Below are 13,401 nucleotides of genomic sequence, written 5' to 3' on the forward strand. Positions count from 1 at the left end.
TATATTGAGAAACATAGTATCTCCCTCGAGTAATCGTTTATTTAGAGCATCATTATGTTAGTTTCTCAGCCGACCTATACGATAATCCCTAAATCTAAACTTATTTAAACCAACAATGAGTCTGAATTATATTTTCTTCTTCTTTTGTTTCTTTTTAATTTCTATTAGTCGTATTTGACTCTATCTTTGATCTAATCTATTTCTAATTTTTCAGGATTAAAATGAAAAGTGAGATGGCAGAGGGGAGAAATAATAAGGCCTTGAGGGTGTACGCATGGACTAACCCGCTTCGGCTAGTCACATTTTTTGTCATGCTGGGTTGGACCAAATTTAGATTTAGTTTGAATTTTAATACACAGCCCATGCTTACGGTCGGGCTATTCAGGTTGACTTGTCTGGCCTATTTGACACCTTTATTTGCCATCAAGTCTCTTGTTTGATCCACGCTAAGTAGGTTTATTTCCTTCTTCTTTCCTTTTTTTATAAATGTTCAATTCATAGAATAAAAATAATTAAACGCAAACTGCATGTTATGATAATTTTAACTTTTAAGAGTAAAGTACCATCACCCTTATGAATTGTTTTTGTGAATATATGAGCTAAGGGACACTCTTAATACAATGGTCTACTTAGTTATTTTAATTCACTCTTAGACTAACTAATATTTAACCAAATAACATCTACTTAATGTTAATTGACTCTTTCAAAAAAAAAAATGTTAATTGACACTCTTTGTTATATTTTAATTTATTAGTTAAGTGTTTAAATTGATTAGTTTTGAGTGAAGATTTTTCCATTATAGCATAAAGATAAGGTTAAGTTTTTTTTTTTTGAATTAAAGATAAGGTTAAGTTGTCAGGGGTGAGTTGGAATGCAGATTTTGAATAATTTTAAAGAGTGGGTGTATTTTACTTTATTTTTAAATTTAAAATCATTAAATTTAATATATTCCACAAATGCAAATCGAACACAAAAATTGCTTTGAACAAAAGAAATATAAGAATGAAGAGAAATATATAAAAGCTCAAATCCGATGTATGAGTTTCCAATGCTCTCAACAAAGAACTATAAATGTTTCAAAAAAAACAAAGAACTATAAAATTAAAGTAATTAAATCTCGCAGAAACATACTCACAAGATGGCACTTAACGGTGCATGAAATTTCCAAACGCTCTAAGAATAAGAACAATATATGCTTTTCATGACACTCAATACAGGAGGTTAAGATCACACGTTCGTATTTGGTGTCCCTTAGCACATATATTCTATCTCACACTATTAAAATGATGTCACATTAATTAAAAATTACTCACGCAAATTTGTAATTGTCTTATATAAATGATTTTTAATTGTCATTAAACAATTTTATTGATGGAAATAAAGACACGATTTTAAATAAGATTAATATAGAAGGTTTCGATAATACATGAATCATCATATGACCCTACCCTCATCAAATTACAAATTAATACTACCACATTAACGATTTACCCTCGATACATATATTTCCATAACAATTAAGCAATCTATTTTAATAATTGCAAATATTGAATTTTATTTCCGCAAATTGATCACCTTTCCACAAGGGCACCATCAAAATCAAAAGCTGATCTTCTACCACCTGCAAATTTCTTCATTGCACCCAATGATGGGGCTAACTTTGCCGGTGGCACCTCTTCCTCCTTCTTTTGTTTCAAAACCTTACAGTCACCATTTCCCCTACAAAGCATAACCTTCTTTGCACGACGGAGAACAGAGTCACCCTTGTTTGCAGGAGGGTTCTGAACCCTTTTATGAGGCGCCTTTCCCTTCTTCTTACCCTCCACTTGACCCATGCAAGACACCTTAGGAGACGAGGGCTCTCGCACGCTGAAGCTTCCATTTTTTCTATGCTTTCTTCGAGCTTCCAGGGGAATAATTGAAACCCTACATGGTGATCGATACCCTTTTGGGGCAACACATCGGTTAGGACTCAATTGTGGTGGATTTTGAAAAGCCACGGGTTGATTTGGCAGAAACTTGAAGAACTTGTTTCTCATTTCTAGTAGTTTCTCCATGACACAGGCTAAGGTTATTCAATGGATCTGAATTTTATTAGTCTTTGAAGAATATCAATGGCTATGCAAGACAACAAAGAATAGGGAGAAACAAAAGAAAAAATTCACACTCATCAGAGGGGAATGGTGTGGTGTATTTGGGTTTTCTGATTAGACCATGGGGGTATTTGTAAGACTTGGGAAGAAAATAAAAGGAGAGGAGAAATTAAATGGCATAAAACGAGAATGGAAGATAATTAATCAGATATTGATGAGTATTAACTATTTTCACTCTCATAATAATATTTGGATTTTATTTATTGTGATTAAGATTGAATTCTCATGGTACCACCAAACAGACAAGTGGATTAACCGGTTGGGAAGAGAAAAAAAAGGAAAGGAGAAATTAAATGGCATAAAACGAGAATGGAAGATGATTAATCAGATATTGATGAGTATTAACTAATTTTATTTTCATAATAAAATTTGAATTTTATTTATTGTGATTAAGATTGAATTATGATGATACCACCAAACAAACATGTGGATTAACTGGCGCGAGGTTGTAAACGGAATAGCCTCAATTGATACTTGTGGTTATTAAGAACAAAAATATTGAATTCTAATATGATGATTTAGAAATCAATTAATATATTCATAAATTTTCACAATAAAGAGCATTTAATAGCTATATACTGTACATAGAAAATAAGTTTTACCTAAAATATTTGGTACATTTCAATATTAATGTATCGTGGAAATAGTTTAATTTTTAAAACTAAAAAGACTACAAAGACTAGTTGATAAAATATGTGTAATTAATTGTCAGTATAAAACTATTTTACAATTATAAGACACGCCATTAAACTCTACTATAAATGGATATAATTCATTTTTATTTAATTTTGTATACTTTTTTTCATTTTTTAATCAATCATTATGAATATGTGAATATCTTTAATCTTGATATTTAACGTGTTATTTAATATTTATTTTATTTTTTTTACAACAAAAAGAATATTATTAATAAGAAATGTTTCATGAGAATAACCCTCTCAAGATAAGTCATTTCAAAACACCAACCAAAGAATCCATTCCATTTTTACAGTCTTAAAAGTTTTATAATTGTTAATGCTTTTATAGGGTAATATAAACAATTATTATTTTTCTTGTAGAATTCATTTAAGATAGAACAATAATAATAACTTTTGTATAGTTTTGTTTTCTTCCTGCTCATTAATTTACATGATAATAACTTATATATAGTTTTGATTTGAGATAGTACAACAAGAATAATAATGTTTGTACATCATTTTCTTTTTTCTTCCTATGATAAATCATTATGGAGATATTAATATTTTAAAAGAAAAATCTTAAATACAGTTTCATCCATATTGTTTTTAAAATTGTCCTATAAAATAAGGCATGTGTTAGTAAAAAATGAAACTGGATCGTAGTTGTCACATTAATTAATATTGAGAGAGTGGATAGTAAATTTGTAATTGGATAATATCACAAACAACATTTATAAAACGGTAGTAAATTTTTCCTATTTTAAATGAGTTTAATAGTTGTGCACTATTTGTGCACAGACGTTCAACAACTAAATGTGAGGTGTTCAAGCTTATTTCTGATTTGACGGCCAATCATTAGGTGTATGTGGAAAAATGTTTACACTGACAGTGCATTGCTATTAAATTCATTTTAAATCTCATTATGAAAATAATGATAAGTTATTTAACATGAACAGTAATAACAATAATTTTTGTATAGTTTTGCTTTCTTCCTCATTAATTTTTATGATAAATTTTTAGAGAAATATGAATATTTAATCTCAATAATAAATATTATATCCTGAAATTAATTGATTTTGTTAATACGAGCTATTAATAAGCATCTTAAGGGGAGAGAACGTTAAAACGTTTATGAAAATGAGTTTAATTTTTATGCACAGACGGTGTAAAGTTTTTTTACACCGTCAATCAATCAGATTTCAAGAATGTGAAAAAATCTCTCTTTTTTATTTAATTTCATTAATTGACGTGGCACATCCTTGAAATCTGATTGGTTAACGATGTAAAAAATTTTTACACCGTTGGTGCATCATTCTTTTTCTCTATGAAAGTTATATCTCTTTTGAAAAAGAAGTGCTTAAAGTGTAAAATTTACGGGGAGCACTAACTAGAAAAAACTCAGGGGAGCACTTTATATGTTTTTCAAGTTTATAATTCCCTGTTTTTTCTTTAAAATTGTCATCATAAATAATGGGAAAATTGTTAAGTTCAAACGCTAGATATATCATTGACCATATTTTGAATGATAACAATTTTTAAATGTGTAAGTTATGTGATTAAATATATCATGTGAATTGTATTTCAGGAAATCACACATATGTCCCTCATATCTTATCGTCTATTGTTTGGTAAAAATTCAATTTTTTTTCGTTGCTCATATCTGTAACGTTTTTTTTCCTTTTAATTACTCATTAAGGTAATCTTTATTACCCTTTATTGTATATGGTAATTAAATCTATATATATTAGTAAAGCTCACTTGAGCTAAGTATTAAGTACAAATACACATATGTATTAAACCATAAAAGCTCACATACCTTTATATTAAATACATTAAAAAATAAAAAATTTAATAAACTAAAAACTGAAAAAAATTGTATTATAAAATCCTATTTAACTACTTATATTAAATAACAACATTCATAGACTTAAAATTGACTTGAGTTTTGCATTTGACAAATTTAAAAAATCAAAATAAAAAACAAAATAACATTTATTAATGAATAATTTAGATAAAATACTTTTAAAATAAAAAAAAAATCAATCAATATATATCTATCTATATTGTACTTGGGGCTCTTATTTCCCAAAGTAATTATATATATATATATATATATATATATATATTTGGTTTTTCCAAAAAAAAAATATCTATCTATCTATATATATTAGTAAAGCTCACTTGAGCTAAGTATTAAGTACAAATACACGTGAGAACCTACATACATTAGTAAAAAAATTGGTGTTTTAATGAGATAGCTTAGTGAGTGAATGAACAGGTAGTGGAAACTTGTGCACTAATGATTTCAGTTTTAAACTTAATAAATATCAAATGTATAAGCAAAAGAGTAACATCCATGCCAAAAGTGTAACAGACCACAAAGTTATATCTGCAAATGGTTTTAGCATAGTACCTTAAATTAAAATCAAATTTAATGTTAATTTTTAACTAATATCAATTTAGTCCAAAAAAAAAAACTATTAACAATAAAGCATACTTCCGCCAAAATTAATCTTGATATGCAATGGTCTTAGTTTGCTGTCCAATTTTCTACATTAATATATGTCTAGTTTTCTTAAATTCACAAACTCTTAGAATTCCTTAACATAGTAACTCCGAATAAAAACTAACATTAAATTAAAAATAGTAGCATGATGGCAATACCAGTGTCAAAAACTGAATAAAATTGTTAATGTCAGGAGGCTATTCAACTATCTACATTAAATAAATAAAAAATGAAATGTATTATATTGAACCATGCATCTATTATATCTCTATATAAACAAACCAGTGAAATCACTCGCAAACTCAAATTATTCATATTTCTTGGACTTCAGCTGCTGGTGAGAAAAAATGACAATTGTCTCTAACTACTTCAACAAGTATGTCATTTTTAATTATTTTAGTTAATTTCAAAATTGTTTTTTTTAAATTACTCATTCTTATTTCTTTATTGCAGGAGAAAGATCATCAACAACAAGAAACACACATTACTTAGTGATATATCCCCGTTGCAGATGATTGGAAAATAAAACTGTGAGTTTCACATATATGGTAATTTACTAAACAATTCTTCTCATTCAATTGAAATCATACAAATATATCATCATTTATATATTTATATGACACAAATCAGTAACAAAGTGTGAGCCACATAAATTTATATACTGCACTAGAAAGATAAGTGTAAAATATAGTACTCACTATATTCTTGATAAGAAATAGGAATCTTTCACTCCTCAATATTGTCATATTATGGAAAAAAATAGCAACTTAATCATTCAAAGGGAACAAATGACGTCCATCTTGCAGTTAGATAGAATCTATTTTTATGTTCGTGAAAGTGATTTTAAAAGAACTTTTATGCCATCAGCAATGGTAAACAACCACATCAATCTTGATAAAAAAAATTAGCACAACTGATAACATCATTGCAACGACTAAATCAATATTAGAAAAAAAATAGTAGACTACCACGTTCATTTCAATACTAATCTAATTAAGTAATTAAATTTCTTTTATATCAAAAAAAACTACTCTCATTTCAATCTCAATAGAAATCTACCTATTTTTTCTTCCGATGAAGCAAAAAAAAAAATCTACCTGTTTGATCCTTTTTTCCCTTATTAGAGAAAGAAAGTGTGAGAATATCATAACTCAATTATATTTAATTATACACATATTCTAAATATTCTTCTAAATAATAGATTTCTTACCTTTCTACAAATTTAAATATTACAATTAAAAAATACAAATTAAAAACGAACCCGTGCGTTGCACGGGTTTAATTTCTAGTGATCTTGTATTTTGAATGATCACGTTATTGGTATCATTGCTTTTACTTCAATTTTCTTTTGATTCCTCTATGATTTCGTTTTTTTTTTGTTTATAAGAGGAAATCTTAATAAAAGTAACATAAACAGTTACTAACCACTAGACCAGCTAAAGTCATTCCTCTATGATTTCGTTGACTTGTTATTATTTTTTTTCTTTTCCTTTTATAAATTACATGTATTAAATGTTTATTTCATAGCAATTGTTTTGCTTTTATTGGTAAATAGTATCATAAACACTAGATCAATTTTACGTTTTGCTATTGAAATATTTTCTGAAGCAAATATTTCATTTAACATGACAAAAGTTGTGATATTTTACTTTTTCTGAAGAATATATAATGGTATATATGATATTGTATGCTAGTTCTCCGGAAGAGGCCTGCGAAATTTAAAAGCAATATTCCAAAAGAGATCATCTTCCGCTAATGGGGAGTATGGTAATGTGGTGCTAACTTACACTTGAGGGGAAGTATGTTTAGAGTTCAAGTGTAATTTAGAGACTCTCCTACTTTGAGTTCTCTAATTTCCCCAACTTGTGATATCAAAGTATGAAGATTAAAATGAAAAAAATGTGAGAATCCCTGAAGGACTCAAAATGCGAGAAAATATTCTTTGAAATATTGAAGCATTATTTTGATTCGCGAAGCTCTTCATATGGAAGAAGTGATTGTGATTAGCATATGACCGGTTAGACCATCCCGAGTCTTATGATACGAAAGTCTATTTCTCAGATAATCTCAAAGCCAAAAATTAAAATTGTGGCAAAGTAAGGGGAATTCCCTATGATTCTTGAATATAATTGATGTGATACATATCCACACATTCAGTGTTTATCGATGCATCGACCTTGATAGAGTGAAATGTTCAACCTTGATCAAGTTGGTATGTGACATGATTTTGAATGTCGAGTTGCACATGTTCATATTTAAAATGATATGGCAAAGATAATTTGCTAAATGCTACTTATTTATAGCTAGACAATTATTACGAGAACAAATGTCCTTATTCTTTTTTCGGACATGTGATGTTGCTAGTAGCATGTGATGTTGCTAGTAGCAACATCTATACGCATCAAGCCAATGAGTCATTATAATTTTCTCCATTGAATTGGTTCATTGTCAAGAACCTAAAATCTCTCACCTAACAACTTTTTATGTGAGCTATATGATTTCAGTTGTCCAGCAAACAACACTTAGATTTGATTAAATGAAAGCTGAGATTATGCTATGAATTTGAGATATTTCGAGAAGATATCGCATATCTTACTTATCGTTATTTCTTGGCATCAGGGGGAGAGAAAAATTAAGCAGCTATAAAAATTTGTGTAGAATGCTTATATATATTCGCACACAATAATGTGAATCTAAAGTTCAAAAGAGTACATTCTCTGACTAAAAGGGATTTCTAAATTTCTCTAAGCTGCAAATGTCCTTCTCTATTGAAATTTTATTAGGCTAAGGCATGCCTAAACTTGGTTCCAAAGATAAATCTTAGAGAGGGATGATGGTCTTGTTTTGAGGAAAATTATCATGAAAAGAGTAGAGATTACGAAAACTATTTAAACCTCATAAAGAGGTTTAGGTACCTGTGATTATTGATACAAAGATATCTCAATCGAATATATCTCTACAAGTTGAAACAAGGAACCAAGAACTTGAAAAATTATCGACAGATGAAGTAATGCTCAATATTATAAGCGCGAGAATATTGAACCCATATTAAAGGGTGCGGTTGGCCAACATATAAAGAAGCAATTCATTTTCAAAAATATAAGAGTCTTTGGACTTGACCCAAAGAGGTAAGAGGATATTGCATAATTGTTTGGTTCTGAATTGGTCATTGATTGACAAAATGAAGCATGCTTTTAACTAGTTTTGGTTTCATTGCCTAAATCTGAATATGAGAAATTCTACATCGGAGATTCGTGCATCACCTTGTAGACAACACAAGGCTAAAGAAGGATATTCAAAGGAGTTATGATACAACTTGAAGTCTTCCTCACTCACGAAGGCTCTTTCGGCAACAACTTTTGAAAGAATTTTACGAAATATCGAAGTTCGACGGCTCAAAGATTGTCAACTATATTACATCAAGGGAGGTAGGACAAAACACATTTTACCAAAGCTCTTCTTCATTCACGATCTACAAAGAAATGGTGACGAAGGTTCTTCCAATTACACAACATTTGAAAAGCTTGTGCTGAATATCGGAGTTCGTCGGCTCAAAGATCTCAATTAAAATACATTGGACTCTTTTTCCCTAACCATGTTTTTTCCCATTGGATTTTTCCTGGTAGGTTTTTAATGAGACAATGTATAAAGATGAACTATAGAATGATGTACTTTTTTTCCTTCACTAGGTGTTTATCCCACTGGGTTTTTCCTAGTAAGGTTTTAATGAGGCACATTCTTAAGGGATGATCATCCAAGGGGGAGTGTTATGAATAATTTGGATGACCATCATGGGCCAAACCCAAGCCCATGTAACTTGACCTTTCATCCTTATCCACCTCTATAAATACAAAGAAGATGCATCAAGATGAGCACCTCTTTTCACAACATTTGTATATTCTCTTGCTCTTGTTTCTCTCCTCTCATCTCTTTCATCACTTGTTTAGACTTCATTTCATAACAATTATATCATGTAACTTTTATATAACTCAGTTTAATTCTCATAAATACAATTAATTATAAAGAATCATTTATTATAGCTCATAAATGCTAAGGTTAACACACATGCAAGTTCACGCGCCTGCAGGGACGCGCATGCACATAGCTAAATTGAGCTAATAATAAGCATCTTAAGGGGAGAGAAGGAAAAAACGTTTATGAAAATTATATCTCTTGTGAAAAAGAAGTGTTTAAAGTGTTAAATTTACGGGGAGCACTAAGTAGAAAAAACTCAGGGGAGCATTCTATATGTTTTTCAAGTTTATAATTCCCTGTTTTTTTCTTTAAAATTGTCATCATAAAAAATGGGGAGATTGTTAAGTTCAAACGCTAGATATATCATTTATCATATTTTGAATGATAACAATTTTCAAAAGTGTAAGTGATGTGATTAAATATATCATGTGAATTGTATTTCAGAAAATCACACTTATGTCCCTCATATCTTATCGTCTATTGTTAAAGAACAAAACGATGAAATAAGACAAAGCATCAATTCATTTTGTGCTTGCAAAGGAATGTCAAGTTCGTTTGACTAGAAGAAGAAAAGGGAAGATCAAGATCAAGTCAATCTGCGTGATAAAAGTCAAAGCATTAAAGGAAGACGATATAAGCGAAATAAATCAAACATGCAACATCTGAAGGTATGAAAAACGATAGAAAGGGGGGGGGGTTTGAATAGCGTTTTCAACTAAAAACTTTTCCCTCTTGAGATTTAGACAAATCTCTCGAACAAACAACACAAGGTGCAAAGATAAGAGATGAAGAGAAGCACACAAGTATTTTATCCTGGTTCACTTGATAATCACTCAAGCTAGTCCAGTCCACCCGTTAAGGTGATTTCTTCCTTCTTAGAATGAAGGCAATCCACTATTCAATGTTTGTTACAACTGCACTAGCAACCTGCTCAGTGACTAACAATACAATGAACTAGTAAACACTAAGATTCACTCTCTTAGTCTTCTCAAGGAGCTGACCAACCTTGGTCCCTTAAGGAAATCAAACTAACTGTTTGAGGGTTTTGGATTTACAATGAATGCTTCTAAGAAAGCTAAGGTAAACACAATAAGAACTATTGAAGAAAGATTGCTAAGAGAATATTGAATGGTTGCTTAAGCTTGTACAAAGTTTCTTAGCCTCTTCTTCCAACTTCAGCCTCTATTTATACTCCAAGCATTAGGGTTATATTCGTTGTTTGAAATGCTACCGTTGGAGGGCAAATCCGGAACTTCTAGATTCTACTTTGGCTGAACATCTTAGGTAAGGTCGTCAGGATAGTACAATTGCTTTTGTACTTGGACAGCGGCGTGAGCCTTATCCTAGTTGACTTCTGATAAGATGACGCTTCATGTTGGAACTTGTGAAGCTTGGTGATCAGAGTAAGAGGGAAGCTTGGATCCTCTGACCTTCGTATCTTCTGCTTCTGGACATCAGAGTTGGAAGTACTTGGTCTTCAGAGCCAGCTTACTCTTGGACTTCAGAATCTTCACTTCTTAGCTTCTGGACCTTCAGAGCTTCTAGACCTTCAGAGCCTCTGGACCTTCAGAGCTTCTGGTCTTCAGAACTTGAAGTGATCTGAATCCACATCAGAGCTTATCATCTTCAGAGCTTCTGAAGCATATACTACTGTTCAATCAGAACATAGTGAGTGCAAAAGCGTTGCGTTGGTTACTCTTGGGCTAAATGCTTCTGATAATTGTGAGTATTGACCAGAGTCAGAGCCTGTCATTTAAACACTCAGAAAACAATGTTAGAGTACCATAATTGTTCATACACAATAGTTAACATGTAATCATCAAAACATAGAGTTGTACTACATGACCAAATCTTGGTCTTACAACATCGTCTAAGTAAGAAAAGAAAAGAATGATCAGAGCTACAAGACAACTACACTAGCAAGGAAATGTCAAATCTGCTAGTTCGTCCAAACAAAAAAAGATCAAGATAGACAACCTGAGCATAAGAGTCAAAGCATCAGGATCATCAAGAGAATAAGTCAAAGCTTTAAGTCAACTCTTCCATTTAAGGAGTTGAACTAGTTTTTGGGTTGAGTTAGGCTTCCCTAATTCTACTATGATATCAGAGTCTGTTCTAGATTCATTTGTTGTGGAGACTTCCATATTTGGGTCGCCCGTTGATGTTTATTTCACGCTCCAAATGTCCAACCCTAGGCGTGAGAGGGTCTGTTAGAGTCACACATTGGCTAGAGATATGGTCAAATAATCAAGTGCTTATAAAGGGTATACCAACTCTCAACTCTTAAACTATCTTTTGAATTGAGTTAAATCTCCCTAATTCTATTACCCACCCCGCAACCCCCACTCCCAAGAAATATGAATCTTGAAACTGAGTAACTAATAAGTGACTTTTCAATGTGCACAGGAAAATGGGCCCCGTTTTGTCACCTGTTTTGGCCGAAGCGCTATGCCTCCGATGGACCCTGGGATTGGCTAAGGAGCTGGGTTTCCGCCGAGTCCAGATCGAGACGGATTGTTTGGTGCTGCATAATTACTGGCATCGTCGAGAAGGTGGCCTTTCCCACTTGGAGACGGTGGTCAAGGATTGTCGTTTACTGCTTTGTAATTTCGCTTCTTTTGAGTTTAGTTTTGTGCGTCGAACTGGCAATATTGTCGCTGACGCGTTAGCTAAGTGTGCTTTTCGTTTGGGTTCTATGGTTTGGATTGAAGAGGCTCCTTTGGAGGTTTCCTCCTTCATCCAGAACGATGTTGTTGTTTATGCAATTTCTTCTTAATTGAATGAAGACTATTTTCAAAAAAAAAAATGTGCACAAAAGATTTTACTTTTAACAAGTATCTTAAATGGAAGATATTTTCATGATTTATTCAATCTGCAAATTAAACCATTCTAATTTATGATGATTCTACTTTGACCCCATCAAATTAGAAACATCACTTTAATTCCTATACATACATATAGCTAGATTTCCATATATAACATGTCAAATTTCATTCCAACAGAATTCACCTCTCCACAATTGTAATACCAAAATCAGCCATTGACTTTCTACCCCCTGAAAATTTCTTCATGGTGCCCAATGATGGGGCTGGTGACATTGCAGATGGTGCCTCATCCCTTTGTTTTGGACTCTCACCGTTTTCTGTAAAACTCCAAAGCAGGGTCTTCTTCTTTTCACGTTGTGGGACATTATCACTCTTTTTTGCCTGAACCTTTTTCTGTTTCTGAACCTTTCTCATCTTCTTTCCCTCCACTTGACCTATACATGAAACCTTTGGAGAAGTGGGCTCTCGTTTGCTGAAGCTTCCAGTTCTGTGCTTTCTTCTAGCTTCCTTTGGGATTATTGAAACCCTGTTTCGACACGCTTTGGTGGTAACGCTTCCGCTAGGACTCAGTGGTGGTGGGTTTTGAAAAGCCATAGAAGCCACGGGTCGTTTTGGCAGAAACTTGAATAACTTGTTTTTCATTTGTTGTAGTTTCTCCATCATCATCACAGGCTATATTTTTAGCTCAACAATATGAAATGGGTTTGATTTTTGTTAGTCTATGAACTTTTTGAATGTTATATATGGAAGAGAACAAATAAAGCAGGGACATAAATTGTTTTGGAGAGAGCTGAAATTAAGTGATTGTTGGCCAATGATTATAACTTATAGAGAGAATTAGGAGCAATTAAAGAAAGAATAATAATATAGTTGACCTTCATCGTTTGCTGAGTGACGTGGTATCATATTTGACTTGAACGATTGGGTATTTGTAAAACTTGGGAAAAAATAAAAAGGAAAGAACGTACGACCGGCATAAAAAAAAAACATTTGATATCGTGAATTATAAACGAAATTGGGTTTGACGACTATACAATAAAAGGATGAGTAAAGGATTGTCTAAATGATTATATGTAAATAAATTTCACAATTTTAGTGATTTATAATATTTAAATTAAACAATGAAAGATAGGGAAATGTTTATGAATATTTTTATAAAACTATATACAATGAAAAATGCTAATAATTATAGTCATAAAGCAACTCTAAAACACAGTTTCTCATTGTAATGGCAATTATAATTATTTGTTGGCATAAACAATAAT

At 31.5% G+C, this 13,401-nt stretch overlaps 2 protein-coding genes across 2 annotated transcripts; both read right to left on the reverse strand.

Moving 5' to 3' along the window:
• Nucleotides 1-1,341: 1,341 nt before the first annotated feature.
• Nucleotides 1,342-2,266, reverse strand: LOC130714721 (uncharacterized). The gene has a single exon (XM_057564656.1). The coding sequence runs from the start codon at nucleotides 2,055-2,057 to the stop codon at nucleotides 1,572-1,574; it is 486 nt and encodes a 161-aa protein (XP_057420639.1). The 5' UTR covers nucleotides 2,058-2,266; the 3' UTR covers nucleotides 1,342-1,571.
• Nucleotides 2,267-12,150: 9,884 nt separating this feature from the next.
• LOC130714208 (uncharacterized protein At1g76070-like) lies at nucleotides 12,151-12,969 on the reverse strand. Its single transcript, XM_057564098.1, has one exon. The coding sequence runs from the start codon at nucleotides 12,800-12,802 to the stop codon at nucleotides 12,317-12,319; it is 486 nt and encodes a 161-aa protein (XP_057420081.1). The 5' UTR covers nucleotides 12,803-12,969; the 3' UTR covers nucleotides 12,151-12,316.
• Between the last annotated feature and the right edge of the window lie 432 nt (nucleotides 12,970-13,401).

Source organism: Lotus japonicus, chromosome 4, assembly GCF_012489685.1.
Source record: "Lotus japonicus ecotype B-129 chromosome 4, LjGifu_v1.2".
Taxonomy (NCBI): domain Eukaryota; kingdom Viridiplantae; phylum Streptophyta; class Magnoliopsida; order Fabales; family Fabaceae; genus Lotus; species Lotus japonicus.